This window comes from Stegodyphus dumicola, chromosome 4 (assembly GCF_044657685.1).
Source record: "Stegodyphus dumicola isolate Sdum_Otavi_A_Nest chromosome 4, ASM4465768v1".
Lineage (NCBI taxonomy): Eukaryota > Metazoa > Arthropoda > Arachnida > Araneae > Eresidae > Stegodyphus > Stegodyphus dumicola.
In genome coordinates this window covers 61441064-61464855 of record NC_140771.1, presented here as the reverse complement: position 1 = coordinate 61464855, position 23792 = coordinate 61441064, and the positions used below count along the sequence as shown (strand labels likewise).

Genomic DNA, 23792 nt, shown 5'->3' with positions numbered 1-23792 from the left:
GTCTTCAAGTTATGATGCAGAGAACCTACGCCAATCCGTTGCAACTTATTTCTACCAAGTCATCTTATTACAATAATAGCGCAGTTTTATTACAATAATAGAGCAGTTTTATCACAAACACACACACATACATATATATAAATAACTTTGGGAGTGCAGGATAAAATATCAAAACGTTGTTCTTTAAATGGAAATTTTTATTTCATATGATAGAGTTTATTGATGATGGAATTTATTTACAAAAATCATCGGCACAAAACCACAAATATGCTTCTTTTTGTTCATGTTTACATCCATTTTGTATTATTTGTCAGTGTTTTACATTATTCTAAAAGAAAGAGATGTAATATTCTATGTTAAACAGGTGAAAACATCAGTGACGAAAACGTAGTCGTTTATTAAGCCATCATGGGAGAAAAGAAAGCAAGGGAAAAACATCGTGAATATAGCGATACTACCTCACAGTTTTAAAAAACATTGTTTCTCAAAATATCCCGGTACAAAATAAAGCACCTACAAATCATCCCAATACGCGCAGACATGCGTCTCTGATTGAAAATATTTTTAAGGAATTTTCGTGTAATGAATTGTGAACACAGGGAATAAGTAATATTTTTAGTTTTTATTTCATATTTTCATTAACTTATAAATTTTTATTTAAGGAAATGTAAGCATTCAATATCTAGAAATCAGTAAAAATTAATAGTACACATATAGCAGTTAATAGAATTTTAAACTGACGTATCTTCTTCTTGCTAATCCTTTTTATTCTATATTTTTTACTATATTATATATTTTTTATACTATTATACCTTTTTATACTATAGTATACAACTAACACCCCTTTATAAAAAGGCTAATAAACTTTTAAAAGTTAGCAACATAAGTTTAAAATTCTAGCATTAAATTTTACTAATTTCTAGATATTGAATCCATAAGTTACCTTCTTATTTTTTTGAACAAACGTTTAGTAATAACTACAAAAGTATGAAATATAGAAATAGAAATATTACTTGCGTTCTTATTTCTTCTCGTGTTCCCAAATAATTACTTTAAAATTCACTTAAATTGTTTATAGCCAGAAAACTCATGTCTGCTATGTAAACACCATGCGATGAATTGTAGGTGCTTTATTTTCAACCTCGATATTTTGTATGAGGGTGTTTTAAAAACTGCGAAATTTGTGCCTTGCTGTGTTTTCTGCCACGATATTTTAAAATTGTGATATTTTCTCTGTGCTTTCTTTTCTCCCATGGCGTCTTGTATGATGGCATTTTTCTTTTGCGTTGTTTTCGTCCTTGATGTTTTTGCTATGATTTCTTTTCTTTTCCTGTAAGATGACTAATGCCCTAGGATGATAATTACATGCAAATGTCATAACTCGATTTTTCTGAAAGTCAAATAGGCGCGAAACCTTTAAACGTGTTTTACTGGAAATAATAATTTGTGTAGATTCTTAGTTTGGGCGTGGTGCCCATGAATTATAACTTTAAATTTTTCTAATGATACAATTTTGCTTAAATTCTAATGATACAATTTTGCTTAAATTGCTAGCAATTTTGTTATTTTTATATATCTGATGAAAGTGTTTTTCCCCCCATTTGAAATGTTGGAGTAAATCTTCGGCTGTGAAGTTTTTCGTGTCAATTCTAGATCTGGAAACTCTCGAGAAATTTCAGAATTTCCCCATGACCGCCTCGAAAATCGTGCAGTATATTTTCTTTCTGTTGCTCTCAAAACTAATATTTAAAAGCAATGTCTAACACACCGATCTAGACTTAATTGTCATATTGATTTCTTTACTGCAAATTATTAATTTTGTTTTAGTTCATTTCTTTATAACTACGCCTCACACCTCTAATTTAATAAGTGCGTTGTTATCTGGAGAATTTTATCTTAATCTCGTGAATCGGTATGTTTCAATTCCATTAGGATCCCTTGGTTTGAAATTACATAATTTACGGTTTGTCTGAAAATCAGCACTCCTAAAATACCTATTAATTTCATTAGACCAATGCCAGAAGGGGTAATTTTGCTTTCGAAATTGCCCAAGAATTTATCACTGTTGTAAAGCTTAATATATTTACGTAGCATATTGCAAAGAATACTCGGGTATATATTTATCGTAAATAATTTTATCTTCTTTTTTTGTACATAGTACTTTCCATTTCATTATCTTCCGTCTAACGCCCCCTTTCCCAGAATTAAATTTCAAGTTTCACAATATTAATTTTCCAAAAAGTTGAAGTATAAGCTTCACAGCATAATGTTCGCCACAGTTCAGCGCAACTGCGTATTAACATCTTAACTGCCGCTTGACCCATCGGTGGATCATGATGGGTTTGTATTTGTGGCTTCGTGATTCACCGGCGAAACATAACAACGTTCATGTTTGTGATCGCATAACCTCTGGTGGGTCGCTTTTTCTGCAGTTTCATATGAGAAATAATTTTTTTCGGCCTCCAAACAACTCTTTGAAATTGGTCCTAAATTACACACGTATATAATTTCATACACGTAATTGTTTACTACTCGTTAAAATGTACAAAGTTCTAAAATTTTGGAAATAATATTCATTTTGTTATAAATAGTATTAAAATCTTATATAAAATGGTATTCAAAATACATAAATATATGCTGCAATGTTTTTGAAAACACAAAGTATCGTTCAAAAGTTAAAAAAAAAAAAAAAAAAAAAATTGTTATAAAATACCTATAACCTGCAGTTATGTTTTTTTAAGCTTATGAATTATAAATATGCTTATATCAAATACAGTAGTATCGCTCAGGAAATTTACCCTTATGAGTGTTGGCAGACAGCGTGTTAAAGAGTCTATTCCTTAGGGACAGCTTTTAATGATAAAGATAAAATACCTATTAGTAATTAAATATTTTATACTAGAGGTTTCCAAACTTCTGGTGTATGCAGAGCAACAGTGCTTTAGGGCGCCGTCTGTGCTTTGTATGGGTGTCGCCATGGAGGTAGGAAAGGAAGGAGGGGCCAACCGGCGCTAGAAGTGAAGCACTGCTTTGAAGCTTGGGTCACTAGATGGGGTGTTCTTTGTTTACATTCAGAAGCTTGCTTGACAGGGTTCTGATAGTATTTCGACACACGACAGTTCCATACAAATCAAAAAAGGGATACTTTCGCATGAAAGAAACATTCATAGTGTGATGGATAATAGCAATTTGTATAGTTTAGTGACATTTACGCAAAAATCACATCTTGGTTATTTTTCGATAACTAACAACAGCGATTTTGATCATGAATTTGTTTTATAAAATTCTAAGCTGTTGAACTACAGTGAAAAAAAATATAGATTTTAAGAAAAATGTTATGCTTAAAGAATGAAAGATACCTTACAGTACATTTAAAATTGTATACGTCTTTCGATACCCTTGATAGAGTATTCGCTACTTTTATTTTATTTTCCAAATGCCAAAATGTTTTAAATAAAACAAATTTTTTTCACATCCATATATTATTTAACATGTACCTTTTAAAATTTTTTAGAGGAGAGGCTTTACTGCAGCTCATTTTAAACTCATCGTTTTAATTTTATATATCTAAAAAATAATCACTTTGGGCTTACACGTTTTACTTATTTGAGTTAATTAAAAATAAAATTACCATCAAATGCTGCAATCCTCGTCAAAATTAATAAATATACACACAGATATGTCAATAAGTTAGCTTTCCCTTGATTTGGAACCACACATGTGCGGTCAAGATGATGTGACCATGTGAACGTGCTACATCATCAAGACAGCTTATTAAGAATTTGAAAATAGGGTAATCGACGGAGGTTAAAACATTTGTATATTCTGCCAAAGGAGGTCCGATCATGAATGGTCCTCTTATTGATTCCAGATTGTTAAATGTTCCCACGCAAGTATTTTTTTCTCGGAAATTCGAGTTTTATGCTGGCTTCTTAACGTACGCAGGTCATTAAATTATTTATAAATGTATTTGAAATGAAGAATTTATTCACTTATAAACAACTGTGAAAGTACTGTGAAGAAATATAATTATTAAATGTATCTAATTTATAATGATTATAAATGTTATCTAAATATATAATAACCTTAATATTGAATTGTAAACATAAAATGAAATCCTCTTGAAAAATACGTTATAAAACTATTTAAGCAAGAATTGTTCGTATTGGAATGCAATCTGTTAAAAGGTATTGTAAAGTAAATGCTATGAGATGCGCACTTAAGAACGTAATAAAGAGTTTTGGAATATGTGTTGTTGAAATGAAGGGCTAAAAAAATTCTGATAAGTATAATTAAAAGAATTATTCCCCTTACATTTTATAATAACTCGGTTACAAGTTTTAAATAATACTTAAAAAAAATCCCTATTTTATTCCCTTTCAGAAATGTTCCGAGAAAGTCAAGTACTATTTAAAGTATTTCGCTAATTCCTAATAATTCTCTAATTTAAAATGAACCGAATAGAGCATTAATTATAAATTGACTTACATTTTTCGATTTAAAAGAAGCCAAAAAATCATGTCATATTTAAGAAAGTATTTTAGGAAGAAGCTCTATAAATAGAAAAGAAATAATGCATAATTTTAATATTAATAATACAATAAACTTTGATCTTAATTTTTGTACCTTAACCGAATAAAATCGAATTACCTTCATTTTTTTTCTAATGTAATTAACGAAAACTTGTGAAAATATTTCATTCAAATTAAACCATTCTGAGAAAATTGTCCTGTGAAAAGTATAGCATTTAATTCCGTTCAGAATGATATGTTGTTTAAAAATATGTTGTTTTCATATACTTAGGACTCTGAAGTGTTGTAGAAAAAGAAAATATATACATTTATATATATATTTACGACGTAATTACAAAATATTTACATCCGAACGCGTCAAATCCCATTGAACTCAATGGTAAATGACCCAATGTTTTGGTCACCAAAAAGGAATCGCCGGTGCTTCAGAGCAGGGTACGGGAGAAACTTGTTTAGGGGAACTCCATCTTACTTCCTACCTCCATGGGTGTCGCAAATATTCCAGTATTTTGGTAGAAATTACATCTAATCCAGGTTTTTTAGAAACGGACCATCTCCTTCTTTCTGCTTTTATAAAAGAAAATTTAGCAAACATTGTACAGATCATTTGGAAAGTACATCAGCTTTTCGACTTAATGATCAGTTTGAAAATTACTTTCAAGGAAATAATGTCAACAAGTCGCATGGATTCGTAACCCTTTCAGAGCTAAAGATCTACTTGAATTTACAAAGGCTTGCAAATTTTAAATTTATTACAAAGGCAAAAAAAAAAAAAAAAAAAAAAATAATAATAATAATAATAATAATAATACAAATTTTATTGAGCTATCTTATCAGTTTTACAAAGGCAGTTTTATTGAGCTATTTTAAAAAGAAGATGCTGAAAGTAAATTGTAATAAGAGAGAAATCATTGATTTTTAGATATCATTAAAAGAAGAAGTTTGAGCACTGACTAGTTAGGTGGTTTCCGTGATAAAAACAAAGAAAAAAGTATGATGACTAATTTCAGCTTAAGAATTTCTCATCCCATTGAGTGGCTAAACCCAGCTTGATTCCACGATTTCAATAAATGAGCCAGGGAAAAAAGGCTTATCCCTTTAAAGCATTTAATTAAATTATACTATTGCTAGAAATACGTATTTATTTAATACATTTTATATAAATTATTCCTGAATTTGGAACACAAGCTTCATTTATTTTTACTTCGTTGTACGAAGTAAAAAGGAAGTATTGTAATCGCGAAAAATTTCAGGTATCACATTTCAATTAAAATATCCATTTTCACCGTCATCGAAAGCAATTTAACGATGTTTTTGCCTGACAACTATATGTAAAGATACAATAAAGGTCTCTTTTCCCACCAAAAATTATAAAACTGATTTAAAATGAATTCCAAAAAGAATTTTTCGTGGGGTCTGTGCGTACGTACGTACCTCGCATAACTCAAAAACGAGTAGCCTCACAACGTTGGAATTTTGTATATAGGACTGCTATAACATGTAGATGTGCACCTCCTATTTTGGTTGCAATAGGCCGCACCAAACGTATATAAATATATTTATATATATATCCACTCTGTTACTCGGCTCAGTGATCTCAGTTTCTTTATTCTTTCTTATATGCTTGTAAATTATTCATTTTTTGCTTTAAAAATGATTGTCGTGCGGTTAAGGGTTTTATGCCTTTAGTAAATCTGCATGCAATATTTGTAGAATTATCAACAACTTAAAAGTTGATTAAGTGTGACTATTCTTGCCATGGCGGCCGTATTTGTTTACATTTGAAACTTAGGAGAATAGTGGATTTGTTGCCAATATAGAGAAACTAAGCTTCGCAACAACAAAGATAACGCCTTCTTTTATTATTGCGAATTAAATCATGCTTAATCCTTTCTGGAATTTATTCGAGGAAAGAAGCGTTTAAATATACTTCGTAAGATTTAATACAGATATTTTGAGTTTTTATGTATTTTTGCCTTGTCGCGAAGTGAGAACTGAATTAATTGAATGAGAAATACTGACTCATCTGCAAAAAAAATGTTTCTTTTTTTTCTTTTTTTTTTTTTTTTTTTCTGCTTAATATTTTTTTTCGGGGGGGTTAGATTTATTATAGTATTTGAATAGAACATGTGACAATGATTAGATAATTCTTCAATTGACATAAATTTTGTGCATTCTGAGTTACAAATTGAATGAAATGTAATGCTGTTAAGTGAACGTAACGCCGAAGTGTCGGTGTGGTAAACAAATATAGTGAATTTTAAAGAGTGCATTTATTCTATTGTGATTTTTGACTATCGACGAAGTAGATTTAATTCAATGCATTATGTTTAAATGAAATGCAAGAAAATATATTATTGCGTATAGTTTAATATTCCGTACAAGGAAGTCATGTGTCACATCAAATTTTTCAAAATTTAATCAGCCTACACATCGACGCATTCTATGCGTAATAAGCAGGCTTTATATAACTTTAAGAAGCCGGGAAAAGTTTTGGAAATTTGGGCTTTATGTATAGATATGATTCATGTTCTGCGATTCAGACTTTTCGGGTAAGAAAGGCTATGGCAATCGAGATGATGCCTGAAAGATTATAATTATCAGGTATTCGAAAAAAAAAGACTATTTTCGGGAGTATTAAACCAAAACCCGAAAGAACTCAAATTCAAAACCTGAGGAAATACATCGAGATTGACTTAAGTACACTAAAATGCGCTATATAACTAAATACTGATGGTTCTTGTTAAATAAATGGAATTTTAGATACTCTATTTACGTTTTATATTCGATGAAATAATTTGTTATCATAAAATCACACGCATTTATAGAGTATGTATGATATTGACTGAAATATTAGAGGTTGGTTTAATTTTTTCCCACTTAAAATAATGCTTATCTAAACTAAGCCGTCTTAAAGGCTCAGTTTTAAATTCAAACCTTAATGATGTAAAACATCTTTGCCCACTAGCGGCCGAGCGATAAAATCGCTGAACACTGGTTAGTTCCGACCTCAGTTCGATTCCACACATGGGCTGGCTAAGGGGCATTTTCGTATTTTTCCCCCTCGTGTAACGTATATACCAGCCTGTTTCCCTTGCGCATCCCTTCCCTTAGGCATATACGTAGCCCTAGTGGTCTTTGCCATAATCAACTAAACCAAACGAAACTATGTAAAACGTCTTTAAAAATGCACGATGGTCGCCATAAGGCACCATCTTATATTCACTACTTTATACGGTATTTACAAATATTTTTAACAATTTGTGTCTATGTTTTTCTCATGTGCTAAGTAGAACAATTTAGACAAAATGTAATATGTCAAGTTCACTCATTCATGAAACAAAAAGTTCTTAATAATTCAAATAAAGAGTGAAAAAGCAGGAATAAAAATAAAAAGAACTTTGGTATGCTTTTGAGATTGTCGTGAGGGAGCAATCCTGAAACTATACAAGAATCAAAATTGTATTTCTAATTTCAACCCTCTGTGAATTTTATATTTTTTCTTAATCTACTAATTATCTGACTTATTAAGAACATACCATGTCCTTCTCAAGGGAAAAAAAGACTACGTCCATACGAAATATTAAGTGCCAAACAGAAAAGTTCGCAGAATTACCAAGAATTATTTTTTCATGCGAAAACTTTTTTTTAATGCGCTGCAGCTTGCGGGCTGTTGATTGAAAAATTAAGAGCCTGAAAATACAGAAATACTTCCTATTTTTGATATTAATATCAATGTTAAAAAGAATGAAAATTTTAATAGCACTTTAAAAATCCTTATGCAATAATAATTTTTCAATAATAATTTTTTCTGACTGTTAAAACTTTATATGATACATGCACCAAAATAACAAATGAAAAGACGCTAACTTTTGCAAGTAATAATTATCAATGCAAATTTATAATATTTCTTTTAAAATACTTCGTATCATTACTCAGAAGTTAAAATATATTAAAAATATATTAAAAAATTAGAATTTATTAAAATATATTAAAAAATTAGAGAAATAGAAAGAAATGAACACCTAAATGGGTAATCTAATTTTTTGGATGAGGAAAGTGTGATGTATAGTAATAAAATTAACGGAAACCTTTAAGAAGAGCTTTCGTACATAGAAATTTGGCGACAAAATTCAGCCAAGTTATTGCAGTTTTGCTCATAAATATATAAAAACTTTAAAATTAAAGCATACATGCAAATTAAAATACTTATCATAACTCTTGAATTATGTATAGTTTTATTATTTTGCTGCGGAGCAACAGTTCATTTTACTTTACTTTATTTTTTAATTTTTTAACAGTGCTGTCAATGAAATAGAGAATTTTATTTAACTTCTTACATTTAGCTTAAATTACTTTACTTATTTACATTTAACAACATTGAAAAGGGCGAGATTTTAATGAATAACTTTTACTATTATTTCGTTTCTGATTGAGTCTGGATTGTCTACCTAATTATACAATTAGGTGAAAGAAAAAATGGCTGCTGAGAAATCGAGTGTTTGAAAACCAAATGGATGAGAGAACCGTTTGCATAGCTTTGGGCCTGGATTCGAATCCCGGAGAATGCATGGATGTTTATAAAGGAAGAGGGCCCCTGCGGCATGGGGCACTTTAAATTCTGTCGAGCTGAAATTCTTTTCGAGAAGAATAAGGGAAAAGCAATTAACACCCTTATGTGGGTCCCTTGAGGTCCCTGCTTAGAAACTGAGACAAATCGTCAGCTCGTATCGTCAGATATGAGGTACCCAAGGCCTTAGCTAAAGAACGGTCAAGCACATTCCCTTTCCTCTTAGTCATGATAAAACTCTTGGACCTGATCTGATTAAGGCCCAGTTAAAGACAGCTAGTGATAGTAATAAAACCCAAACATTCAGTACTGATACTATAAACATCATATAAAGATGTGTTTTTGAACAGAGTTTAATGCATATTTATGTACGATCAGAACATTTCTAGTATAATGTTTCTGAAAATACGCAACAAAAAGCACCTAGAATTTCAATTTTTTTTCTTTGTATAAAAAGTTAAGTAGAAGTAATCGCTAAGGTTCATTTCATAAATAAAAGCTGAAGCAAACAGGTACATTAAACGCATTCACATGGATGGCTGTTTTTGTGTCAAGTAACGCCATTAATAATCTTAATTAGATTTTGTACTATAATACTGCTTAGACATTAGTTCAGAAGAATAAAAAAATGATATAGCAAAATATAAAAAATAATGTGGTAGATTTTTATCACCATCGAAAAATAATGCGAACTTGCACGTCTTAAAGACTGGAAGCATTAAATCTTTTAAGTAATGTGAATCCTCATAGGAATAGGCCCATCCATAGTGGCTATGGTCTTGGTCACGTTTGGCACACCTTCTTTGGTAAAACAATGGCTGGAAAGGCGCCATAGAGATGGGTATTAGGTACTTCCGTAGTGAGAGAAGTCGTCAATCAAGTCGCATCTGGTAAATGGGTTCGTGCTTTAAGTATACCCCATTCATTCTGAAAATGAATGTTTTTTGTCTTTTATGTCTTACTTTCGATTTTATGGTTCAAGTTAATGCAAGAGAGCAATTTTCGTCGCACTTATGTCTGGGTTTGCAAACTAAACCCTTTAATGGTAACTACTCAGTAGAGTGCGCACGTAAAGCTTCTAGCGAAAATGTTTTTCGGATCAAAAACGGATTTAACATAATGCAAGATATTAATAAAATTCAGTATAACTCCAATTATTTCAGACAGGTTGACAGATGTTGTCGTGGAAGAAGAAACTTAAGATAATATCTAAGATGGATATTATCATGGAAGCTGAAACTTGGGTAATGATTTCGCGTTCGTCCCAAATAATGCGAACTTAGTTTAATCGAGGTTTTACAGAAGAATTCCAATAATCTTAACCCTAACTTGATCATCATTCAATAAATTCCTCGTTAAAATTTCTCGAAATTAGTGTTTTGCATTTTATGAAATATAAATAAATAAAACATGTGAAAAGTATTAGCAAAGAAAGATTCCAAAGGGTTCTTCATAAAAGATTGCTGAGCATTACTTAACGCTGTTAGGCCTTTTTCGACCAAAGACACAGCAAGGGTTTCCATATAAGATTTTTATCTTCTATGCGGCTATGCACTTAACCAGTTTTCTGAAGACTGCCATTTGGCAAAGCATGGAGTCTTTCACATAGCTTTCAAACTTAATGTATCTCTAATTACTCATGATGTAAAAGTGATAAAAGAAATTTTTAATAGTTTAAGTATCTATTTTATTTCGAATATTACAACAAATCAGCATAGTTTTAAACACATATATCGTTTTGTTACACATATATCGAACTGATGATTCTTTATGAACATTTGCTGCATTACTGTAATAAATAATAAAAAATCTGATGTGAACACCACACGACTTCCTGTATGGCTTATTAAATTATATACTTTGTTGCCGCACTTCATTTAGCCTTATTTATCCGATTTCGGTAGAGATACATTTCTCATTGAATCATTCAGTTCTCACTTCGCAGCAAGGCAAAAATATATAAAAACTCAAAAGATGTTTATTCGAAATTGTAAAGTACGTAAAAATCAAAAATACCAAATATAGTTTAAAACAGTTAAAAATATCAATTTTTGCAAAAACATTTAGAGTTTCTATGCAAAAACAAGCGATTCGGCTAACGAGTAGACAGAAAAAAATTTGAGTGCACAACTTATAAGGTATTTCTCCTGTCTTCTTAGCACGCCTTCATTGTTAAGTGGACAGCACACTCGACGCGTATTCGAGAGGTCCAAGATTCGAGTCCCAGCGAAGGCGTTGCTCATTTTTCATGTCTTTTGCTTCTAAATAAGCTAACGTCTCTACAGTGGTGCTCAGACTAAAAAAAAGGCAGTGAATGATGATTCTTCACCACCAGGATTTGGCGAATGGGTCCCCTAATCCCCAGTCACCCTTTAAAAAACGGAAGTATATAAAGTATTTCTTCCGCCTTCTTAGCATGCCTTCATAGTGTAATGGCCAACACACTCGGCGAGTATTCGAGAGTGTCTGTGGTTCGAGTCCCAGCGAGGGAATTGTTCATTTCCCATTTCTCCTGCTTCGAAATAACCTAATGTCTCTACAGTGCCCGAACAGGGACTCAAACCAAGGACCTCTCGAATACGCGCTGAGTGTGTTGGTCATTACACCACGAAAGCCTGCTAAGAAGGCAGGAGAAATACCTTATAAACTTTTTGCCTCAATGGTTGTAAGTGTTTGTGTCTGAGGTAACAAAGTATTTCTATTTATTTAAGTTCTGTCATTATTTTTTATCGAGCCTTTGTTGATAAGAGCGCGCCATACATAAATGCCAGTAATAATGGTTTGTTTGAATTGCATTAAAGTTTTCCAATGGCGGACACGTGCCTATAACGGCACTGGCCACTACTAAGGCCAATGCCACTACTACATTGGCCACTACTAAGGCCAAAGAAAGAAATTCATTAGAGAAAATTCTCCAGTCAAAATTTATGTAATAAGTTGTGTTAATAATGTGAATACAATTATTGTATAAACTTTATTTGTAAATTAGCCACAATATATGGCAATGTGAACATTTTAGAATTATTAATAAATACTAGATAAGGGCGGACGTGGACAGAACCGATTAACCGTAATGGTAGAGGGATGGTGCTCACATCCTCCGTTACTACTACTACTACTACGAAGGCCAGAAGTGGTGGCCATTTTATTGTAGAGGCACCTAATAGGCGGCCACCATTACCTCCTATGAAGGGACAGACGATTTTACATCCATGCCTTCTCTGGGATTCGAACCTGGGCCTTCAGGTATCGCAGTCAGGCTCCTCTAACCACTATATCGTCTGGGCGGCAAATTGCATTAAAGTATTTTGGCCGTCAAAAGTTTTCTCTTTAATGACTATCGTATAGCTTATTACTGTAACTGAGAAAAGTAATTTTACTATTAAGAATTATATAAAGTCCTGGAATGATTTGAAGTTATATTGGAAAAGTATTATTTAATTAGATGATCTGTATTTGCGCATCACGGCTTGGTTGTTTTAGGCAGTAATTCTCAATTACGATTTTGCTTGGCCTGTGAGGCTTCTTTAGTTCGAGCAATTTTTATTTCTCCAGCCTTAAAAGAACTTTGAAGAAACTTGCTTTTGAAATTTTCCGGCATGTTAAATAGCATTCATTCCGTAGTATTCTAGGGACTCAATGAATTTCCTCGGGAGACTAAATTATCTTGTTTCGGAGACGTTTAGAGATTCAAAGGCATTTTTCGGAGAAGAAACACGAAAAATTAGCTGTTTTCTCATTGGAATTGGAATTTCAGATCTAATTTCTAATTGGATGGAGGAGATTTCGCAAAGAATAATGCTGATTTACCTTTCCCTCTTTCTTGGTCAGTGAGTAATTGAATTATTATAGCTACTTAGCCTAGCTGCTGTTGCTATTACAATTTTAAAAGTTTAAGAATAATTTTGAAATTTATTACGTCGTTCGACTTGAAGGCAAAAGTAATATTTTAGAATAAGTATATTAGTTGATATTATGAGTAATATAATATGCTATAAATGATTTAAAAGTCAAAAAAGCTATAACAATAACGGCTACAGTTTTAGAAATGAACAAGAGGTTCAGGCAATCTTATTCCCAAATTCTTCTAAAGATCACAGTTGCATTGAAAGTGTCAAACATTACGTGCAGTGTATAGAATATTCTCACCAAAGGGCATTCCTGGAATATTTTTTGAATGTTCGCATGCTCAAGTTCCTCTGTAGAGAAGTAGAGAGACACTTTTAGTAGTCCAAACTAAGAATTAGGTTTCAAGCAAAACAATTGAAGCTTAATATGCGTTATTACAGAAGCTTAATAATGCGTTGTTGAAAACGAAGGTTAAATAGTTATATAGTTATCGGAATGACAATAAAATCAATAATAATAGTCGATAAGTTTTGAACTTTTAAATATGAACATTAGCTATTTTTTTAAAAACGAAACTACAATGCTGTAATCTTTCCTTTTGATTTGTGAGCATATATATTATAAGGTATTTCTTCCGCCTTATTAGCATGCCTTCGTTGTGTAGTGGTCAGCACACTCAGCGCGTACTCGAGAGGTCCGTGGATCTCTCGAGTATTGAGAGGCGAGGGCATTGCTCATTTTTCACAACTCCTGCTTTCAAGAAATAATCTAATGTCTCTACAATATACGTACCTCTTTCTCCATCTTTATTTATCTTTTCTATTCCAAAAATAATAAAATGTTTGTTGTAATTCTACTGGTATTAGATAAAAGGAAAAACGTTTGAACAGTCTTCTCTGAAGAAACTTGGCGAACATTTGGACTATGCGAAAATAAGGATTTTTTTCAAATTAATTTTACCGTATATTTTAAAAATTTCAATCGAATGCTTAGGATAGAAAAATTGCATTTCTTCTCATAAAATGTAATACTCAAAGTTTACGTTCTGTATTTTTGATGCTATGTCATAATAATTTAAAAATTTAAGTATGATTTTACTTATCATAGTTTATTATAGAATGTCTTTCCCCCAACTGCTCTAATGTTTTTCTTTCTAAAAACAGATTTTCTTTCTGCAAGCCTTTTTTCATTATGAAAGAAATTTGAAAAAAGTAAGATAAAATTCTAATTTTGTATAGCCACTTCAATTTCCTTTTAATCGGTTATTTTTTCCTATTTATATTAAAAAGAGTAAATTATTTATAATAAGACTTTCCGAAGTGCTTAATTTCAAAATTAATCCCTGTCATACGATTCATATATAGCACAGGCAATTCATATTTCTGCGCAACGCCAAATGTGAAACGGAAATCTTGTCATAATACTGAAAACTAAAGGTATAGAAAAGGATTCAGACTGAAACTTTTAACTAATCAGCGTTATTGTGTAGTACTATGTCCTTCTGCTGAGAAACACAGTAAATACACTATTCTTAAACTAACATCAACGCATGATTATTTTTCTTGCTTCTGCCCAGTTCACATCTTATCCTTTGTTTCCCTTTTTCTTCAGTTGTATTCTTGAAAGATATGAAACTTATCTGTGAAATTATTCAACATCGGATACACTCGTACCTAACAAAAGTATATTGGAGTAAACATGATATTTAGACTTTCAGTACCTTTAACTCTCTGACCGGGGGTTTTGCTAAAAAAGCATAAACTTTCCTGAATTTCATGAGAAAGAATGGTTTTCTTGAAATTAATGTCAAAATGCCCCTGGTATTTTACACCTGGATTTATGTACTTTTAATATATTGCCTTAATTTCTTAAACATATTTTAAGATGCACGTATATTTACGTTCTAACAGACATTACAAAAAATATTCTATATGGCTAATTCTACCGACAAGGCTGTGTTTATAATTCTAAAACTACTCCCAGAACCTCAAGAATTAATGAAATATTGCGGAAAAAGTTTTCCGGAAAAATATACTTTTGGAAAGCCCTAACTACAAGGCCTCAGACTTTCTAAATCTGAGCAGAGATTTTGATAGCTTAATAGCCCTAGCACTTGTATAAAACGAGAGATCCTTATTCCTCTTTGACTCCAAATCTTTTGCAGTTACGCATTTTCTAAAGATAACAGGGAAAAAAATTAATGAAAGAAAATTTCCAACTTTTTTAATTCTTTACATAAAAACAAAAAACTTAATTTTTAAACTCTTAATCAAATCTGAAAGAACGTATGAAATTTTCTATTCTGTTTATCGCTAAAATGCCTAAGGAAGCGAATCTTAACTATCTAAGAGTCACTCGAAGATTCTTAACTTCCATTTCAAATTAAGAGTTCCAATTCAGACAATCATATTAAATGTTTTTCATTTTATACTGGCTCACCAGCGGCCGAGCGGTAAAGTCGCTGAACACTGGTAGTGCGCTCCGAGGTTCGAATCCCGCGAACGGGTTGGCTGCATGGGCGTTTTCGTGGTTTTCCCCACGTGTAACGTGTATACGAACCAGTTTCCCTTAGAAAGTCCTCCACGAAGGCATCCTTCCCTTAGGCAGATAGCCCTAGTGTGCTTTGCCATAATTAAATACACCAGCACCATTTTATGCTGCTTTAGTTCGTCACTTCCATTTTTTTCTAAATGCTGTCAGTCTACTATTATTTCATTTTTTAACATTTACAACGATATTGTTTGTTAATGAAGGAAATGTTAGTCATTATACAAAAAGGCAGATTTGTGAAGTTCAGTAAGATGAAAACACGAAGAGCACAAGGTTTCAGAGGACACTCCAAAACATTAATTTTTAAAAAATAGTAAATATACCTTGTGATGATAAGATGAAAAACTCTAAAAAGTTTAGGAAATGGGAGCACCGCTTCATAATCCGCCATTGAATTAACGTAAAACTTCAAGAACTTTTAAACCCAAGGATAATTTTAAATTTTGAAATTATGTTACGAAAAGGGAGTTTTTCCACCTGAAAATACCTGAATTTTTCTTTACATGATACTTGATATTATGACACAATTTATTTTTAAACAGAATATTTTCATAAATTTACTTTCTTTTATGCACAGTCGATTTTAACTAAAAAGGTGGTACTCAAGTATTATCGCAACCTCCTTAGTAGAAGTCGCCAAATTTGCAGAATGAGGCAAACTTTGGCAACCATGCGCGTTTATAACAATTTTTCTTCTTCATGCAACCGTGTTTATAACAATCCATTATTTATAATAATGAAGCAACGTTGCCATTTCCGCATGCGTTCTTTCTGTTGTATTCCCAATTCCCAATGTATTTTATAGACAAATTGTGGCATGTTTTGCCTTTAACTAAATTTTAAAATATGTGTCTGCGGAATTTGCCTGCAGTGGATGAGACTGTCGTAATATTTCTGCAGGAATACACAGTATTTTTTCGCAAAATCCCTGAAAAGAAAATAATGATGAGAAGCGTTTGGTGGATAGCCACTGTACAATGCCAAGGCTGAGCGCGATGCAGAATATGTACAATTCATTCTCTGGTGCTTTCTAAGCGAAAATAGATCAAAATGTATATGGGAAGAAAAGCGCAAAAAAATTACAGATGGATTTCGGGAAAATATTTTTTTAATGTATAAATTAATCCGCATTTGTAATTAAAATTTATACCCTAAACTGCTATGTGTAGTTTTTGTAATGTTGATAATGCTTCTCGACCTGCGATAAATATCGATGGTTTAAAACATCGCCATATTGAGCAGGGAATACTGTTAATATGTAAGTGTCATAAAAAGGTACAAATAGGCTGTAATTTCAGTGAAATAAGAGATCGCGGCAACCATAAACGAAAGCTTTCTTTCTTTTTAGCCCAGAGGGGCAATTTGCCCAGAAAGGCCATTAATTTCGTTTTGGCATTTTGCGTTTATTCATAAACGGCGAATCACTTTTTAAATTGTTGCCACCAAATACTAGAGCCCTGTATTATGTTTAAAGAAAGAAGAATATGCATAAATGTATGTATGTTTCTCGCATTATGATAAAACAATGGTAACTAAGGGCATCAAATTTTGAATAACGTGCGTCTCCATCCGAATATGGGCATCTGGAAGCCCAAGTTTGGTATTTGTTTTATTATCTGTTTCATATTTTGTAAAGCATTTATGAGGTTTTGATTAAGAAACTCAACGATTTCAAATCCAGCAATGGCAAAACTGTGTGGAAGAAAAAAAAAATTTTAATCTCCAGGACCTGGAGACTGTGTATCGGAAATTCTAAAGATAAGCACTTTTAAATATTTTGTAATATTTCTGTTGAATTGAATTTTATGGTTTAAGGGCGAAAAACGTGATATTTAATAAATAAAGGTAATACACAAAACGTTAAAAAACGTCCCTTTGGGTGTAATATAAAACCTAAAAGCTTTCAAGTGTTTTTTTTAATATAAAGATAAAATAAATCGGGATTAAATGATATCATTGATTTAACGTTTTTATTCATTGGTGCAATTCATTGATAAATAAAACGAATGTCATATAATCCCCTATTAGGCAATCCTGAACTTAAGTATAGCGTTTTAATAAAATTTAAAATTTCGTAAAGACGAGAGTTAAACTTTCATATCGCAATAAAATGAACAGTATTTTGCCAATATCACATTTTCAATAGAAAATATTTGTATCTCTTTCTGGAAAGAATGAATAGAAAATTTTCTTGATGAAAATCTGTATGTGCAGACAAAAGCAAAATGCGATCATTACAATCACAGAGCAATTGGGCCATTTATTCACATAAAAGAACTATAGTCGAAAAAATTTAGTACGCTTCATTGGCATTTCTGAATGAGATGTAGACCATCACAGGCCTGAATACACGCATACAGTCAAGCAGGTAAGTATCAATTAAGACAAGTATCAATTAAGTATCAAGTTTATACCTCAAATGGTTGCCAAGTCGTTAACATTCTGGGTTGGGTCAAAGCATGTCCCATAAAGCACGAGACAAATTCCTTCAGAGGATGGGGAACAAAGCTAGTAATTAGGTAACGTGTAAATATTATGGGAGTGCCTTACCATGTACTGCGAGATTTTAATTTCGTTTTGGCATTTTGCGTTTTGACATTATCTTATGGGAAAAGCTCTGTGAATTCTGTGGCACAAATGTTAATGAAAATTATATCTGAATGACATACGATACTCTAAATCTTGTAAAAATGTGTACCAGTGATGTCTGACTAATTTTTGTAGGACAATATTTTTCTAATAGTCATTTCAAAATATGAAAGATGGTTAGCTTTCTATAATTACTGAATATGCTGAATTCCGTGTGATGATTAGTTTGTAACTGTTCAGGTACTCTAAGGCAGTTGACCCGCGTGTAAGATGTGTCTTGTCGCAAAATTACAGGTAGCTAGATGGTTGAGATTAATTAAGAAAAATACTTTTGATGCCCAATTACTATTGGAAGGCGAAGATATGGAATTTTGTATATGGGACTGCAATAACGTATAGTTGTGCATCTTCCTTTTTCGTTGCAATCGGCCTCACCAAGCATGCATATATATGTATAACATTCCCACTCTGTTATCTAGCTCGGTGAGCTCCTTTTTTATTCTTATATGTTGGTAAATTGTGCATTTTTTTTATTTAGAAGTCAAAAAACAAAAATCAGCGTTATATTTGCAAATTTTCACAGGACTAATTTCGATGGTTTTAAAGAATCACCATCCTCAGCGTGACTTCTAAATTAATATTTGTTCGGAGTGTAATTTTAATTGTGCATTTTTTTGTTTTAAAATCATTTAATCATGTTGTTTTTATGTTTCGGTTAAGATTTTTATGTCTTTATTTAATCTGCATGAAATAATTGTAGAATTATCAAAAATTTAAAATTATAAGTGGCACTAGGCTTAACGTTCGGCTGTTTTGGGGAAGTTTACATATAAAACTCTGAATAGTATAATGAATTAAACAATTTAGTGCAACAACTTCAGTGTCTTTTTGACGAATGCGACCAAAAGTTAAGTTAACCAAACTTAATTAACCAAAAGTTAATTTATTTGCACCGAAAGTTTGTCTTTCCACCCATTGGCCCAATTACTTGTATTTGCATGGAAGCTTTCATTGCAAAAAGATTTTTTTAAATCGTAACTGTATTTGGTGTATCTGATTTACAGTATTTAATGAAGATATTTTTAGTTTTTATATGTTTTTACCTTACCGTGGAGTGAAAACGGAATTAGATACTGTTCTGTTATCAGTACCGGGTGCAGAAATGTATGCATGTACGCATGCATATATGTACATACATGTGTATCTGTGTGTGTACACATATATATACGCACATGCCTATACATGTGCATACATACATTTCTGAATCCGGTCCTGATAACGGAAGAGTATACTGAATTGATTGAATGAGAAATATCTCTCTAATGAAATTAGAAGAAATAAATTTAAATAAAATGCCGCAAAAAATGTGTGTAATTTAATAGGTTGTACAAGGAAGTCATGTCGTGTCCACAACAGATATTCATGTTTAAATAAACGGAACACCTAAATAAACACACAAGACTTTTCTTTACTTTTTTGAAACTAAACAATATAAGTTAACTGCTTTCATTCGGAATATAGTATGAGAAACAAGCTAAATTATGTTGCAAAATAAGTTTAGTTTCAGTAAATGAAATTTAATGAAAATTGTTTCCAGAAGAAACAATTATAATCTTACCTGTCTGAAGTCGTATAATGTAACTGATTTTGCTGGCGTTCTTGGGTTCGTGTTTATCACGTATTCCGTCTAAAAAATATGAAAACATCAAATTAAAACTGAGATATTTTTTCCCGCAAATGAATGAAAACAGAATAAAAGGGAGTTTATGACTTCAAAATAATCGCCGCTTAAAATTCGTAAAAAAACTTAGAACAAAATTTGTGTCAAACTACGAGCACAAAAGGTATCCTGAAGTAAAGATATTAAATATTTTACTAATACTTAAAAATCTTAAGAAGAATACAGGAAAAGTAGATAAAAAATGTTCGGCGTTTAAACGGGTATACCTTGTAGAGACATTAGGTATTTTGGGAGCAGGCAAGATGAAAAATTAGCAATGCCTTCGCCGGGAATCGAACCACGGACCTCTCAATTACGCGCTGAGCGTGCAGGCCACTACACCACGAAGGCTCGTTAAGAAGGCGGGAGAAATACCTTATATACTCTCCCTTTTAAAGGACGACCCAACCGCCAAATCTTGGGTGAAGAGAAGCATCATCCAACACCTTTTTACTTCGGGCGCCACTGTAGAGACATTAGGTATTTTTTGGAAGCAGGAGAGATGAAAAATTAGCAACGCCTTCGCCGGGAATCGAACCGCGGACCTCTCAATTACGCCCTGATTGTGCCGACCACTACACCACAAAGGCTTGCCGAGAAGGCGGGAGAAATACATTATAACGTTGTTATTTTAGATGCCAAATCTTTCGAGGAACATACATATTTTTAAGATAATTTTGAGTGTTACAGGCTCGTGAAGACCTGTTTTAAAGAACTAGAATAGATGAAGAGGAAAACTTGAATCTCTGTCGAAATAAATAACAGCTTATACATTAAGAGAAACAGCTATAAATAGCTAAAGGCGAAAATTAGGCAAAAAATTTCGTTAACACGAGAGGAATATGGCAAATTAACAAACCGCTCACAAAGGAAACAATTGGAGACTGAAGTGACTAACCGACCGCTTCTCGCAGCTTCATGTTTATAAGGTTGTTAAGGCAGAGGTCAACGCATTTCTGGAAAGTACAAGAAATATCGTTCCTAGGGCTTCAAAAATGCTGTCGTAGAGGGACTAGTAAAGGTTTATGCCCATATCGTTTGTTCTACTTGAGCTATTTACGCAATTCAAATGTCAATAGGTTCAGAATTAAGAGATCTGCAGCACAATATATGAAGCAGATAGACGCAACTACATAACGTAGCATAATTTCAATTCAAGGAATACGCAATTAAAAAAACACAGAATTATTACATAAACTGAATTATACAAAACAAAGCAGTGCAAAAAGTACTTAAAAACCAAATTATATTTGAATAACCTCCAATACCTATTTAATTTACATTAGAATACTGAATAAATACCTGATTTCGAAATATTTATTTTGATTTTACATAAAAATTAAACGCTTAATTTATGTATATTTACTAATTTGCTACAAGGATACGATATTTTTTTAAAATAGTATATTTCAACATCATATTTTAGAAACAGAACAGAATCTTTATTATGCAATTAAAAATTTTAATTAAAATTGAAACTGAAAATATAGTAACGCAATTAATAATTCGAAGCCTGAAATAGCCTAACTTCTAAACGAACAAATAAAAATAATAACCTTATAAAATAAACAAAAATACGCTAAATTTAAAATCTGAAATTAGAAAAATTCGCCAATTTTAAAATTCACCAATAATCCTAAAAATGAGACTAACTGTATCGGAAAAACAATTTTTCTTCGAAGCAATGAAAGAAATTTACACGAGTCCCTCTTTTTAACAAGCAAAATGTGTTGCGAATTCAATATGGCAAATTTGTTCCGATAAAGACATTTGTACGATCTCCTCCGAAATACATTAAAGGTTTCCGCAAAACCGATCCAATTACTAAATATAATTTTGTCTAATTTTAAATTAATGCATTTAATCAATCAATTAAATCACTTATAGTCCACAACTAAGAAGCTTAAATTGATTCTGAAAACTTAGATAAATTTTGTCACCTTTAGAATTTCACATTTAAAATTGACTTTCAAAAGGCTTTATGAAGCCATTACAGGTACATAAATAAAGGCAATTATATAAGTGCATTATAACTCGGCTTTGTTTGATTTATCAGCATAAAATTTATGGGTTTTATTCCTAAAAAGTGCACTGAATCATAAATTCTAAATTGTAAGTTTCTAAAAGCACGTTATTAAAAATTTGCTTCTATATTATATAACCCCTGTTTGAAAAAATAAATAGAAATCACTTTGATTCTTATTACATTAAGAGTAATTAAAAAAATATTTAAAATACTTGAGACAGAAATTGAACATGAAACTCACTTGCTTTTTATAATCCAAAATAACTGTGACTGGTATCGTTTGTTCTCCATTCTTATAGCGGATGACGAAAGTCTGAAAATATTATATGGTATTTAAAAAAAAAAACTATAACATATTATCTATATTGCAGTTAATTAATAAATAAATATTTCCATTTTTACAAGGAAAATTAATAAATAAAATAAGCCTCTTCTATTTAGTGGTAAGCCATATTATTAGTTTATAGGTATCTTTTTTGGTAAATTTCTCCCAGTTTGGGCTCAGTTATATTATGTTACGTAATTCGCAGTGCTTTAATTTCTCAATAGAGTATTAAAAGAGTTTATTATGAATCATTTTTTACCTTCTCGTCAAAATCAATGTTATATGCTAGAAAGTAAGGGATATTCTCCTGTTAAAACAGGTAAAAACTTTGTGAATTTAGCGATTTCAATTTTCGTTACCATATTGGATAACATTCTTATAATTATACTGCAAAGTAGTCATTTATTTTATATATTCAGCTATTTTACGTTCAGTGTCTTTAATTTCATTCTCACTTTCCGTTTTTCTGCCAGAATTCTAATTTTAGTTTGCGCGTATTCAAATGAGGTAGAAATAGGTAGTATTTAAAGGAAAGCTTTAGATTGGTTAATCAGAGCGTGTTCTTTGTGCTGAAGGCAGCGTTACTAGTTGCAATTCTACGATATCAGTTTGTCTTCGGCGTTACTTTATCTTTGCCAACTTGTGCTTATCACGCCGGTACAGCTTTGAGCCAACTTGCCCGTTATGCATTTATGTTTAGCCTTTGGCTAGCTTTAGATTTAACTTAGTTTTAATTTGGATTCATTTCTTTCGAGTTGCGCCATAAAGGCCGGCTGGTTTGTAAGCACAAGGAATGCCTTCTATTATAAGTTTAATTATTGAGTTATTAATAAAAGGGTCTTTTACATCCTTTCTAGGTTTCTATATTTTCTAATGGGATACAGAGATAAGTCGCTTAATCCATCAAGAATCTCGATTTAGTGTATGCTTTCAAAGAAGATGACACTCTACAATACCGAAAAAAAAATTCTTTAAAAGTAAAACATAAATATTATCAAGAGCATTCAGGGGTCCCATATCTTTCTTACCCTGCATATAAAAAAATAATTTAAAAATTTACACACACTAGAAATTTACTTTCTACCCGATAGCACATGACAATAACCAACTCCCTAGTTCCACCTTAATGCAAGAAATTCAAAAGTTCCTGCTTTGACATCGGCTACTAAAACCCACACTGTCCACACTGTCCGGCACAACGGTTGAGATACTGGTAACGACTGATTTTCAACAAGAGAAGCTGCAAATTATATCTTGTATAGAAAGAAATAGGAGAATACAAAGGAAAATAGAGGAAACAAATTAGAATAGAAGAATTCTCTCTCACACAGAAATGTTCCCACAATAAATATTTCCTGACCACTTTCATATCTCAAAATTTCTGTTTATGAAATTAGAACGAACAGTGACAGCAAAAATAGGGCTTTTCAGTAAATGGCCGTTGGGTCCAAGACATTAGTTTGTGTAGTCTCTAGCACCCCTCACGCATCAGTAATACTCAATATTAGATTTACTTTCTTACATGATCTAACCTCTGTCTGCATGATAATGTTTGGCGTCAGAGACTGAGTATTTGTAGAGATGTGATAGAATTAGATCATTTTAACTCTTGAGTGTCTTTACACAAAGCG

At 31.9% G+C, this 23792-nt stretch overlaps 1 protein-coding gene across 1 annotated transcript in view; it reads right to left on the bottom strand.

Moving 5' to 3' along the window:
- The window catches only part of LOC118200610 (uncharacterized), a 291645-nt gene that overhangs the window by 120585 nt on the left and 147268 nt on the right, over positions 1–23792 (bottom strand). The window contains exons 2-3 of the mRNA XM_085815009.1: positions 22078–22149; positions 19709–19777 (exon numbers count right to left, since the gene is read on the bottom strand). Of these exons, the coding sequence (XP_085671135.1) occupies positions 19709–19777; positions 22078–22149 (141 nt within the window). The remainder of the gene's footprint in view (positions 1–19708; positions 19778–22077; positions 22150–23792) is intronic.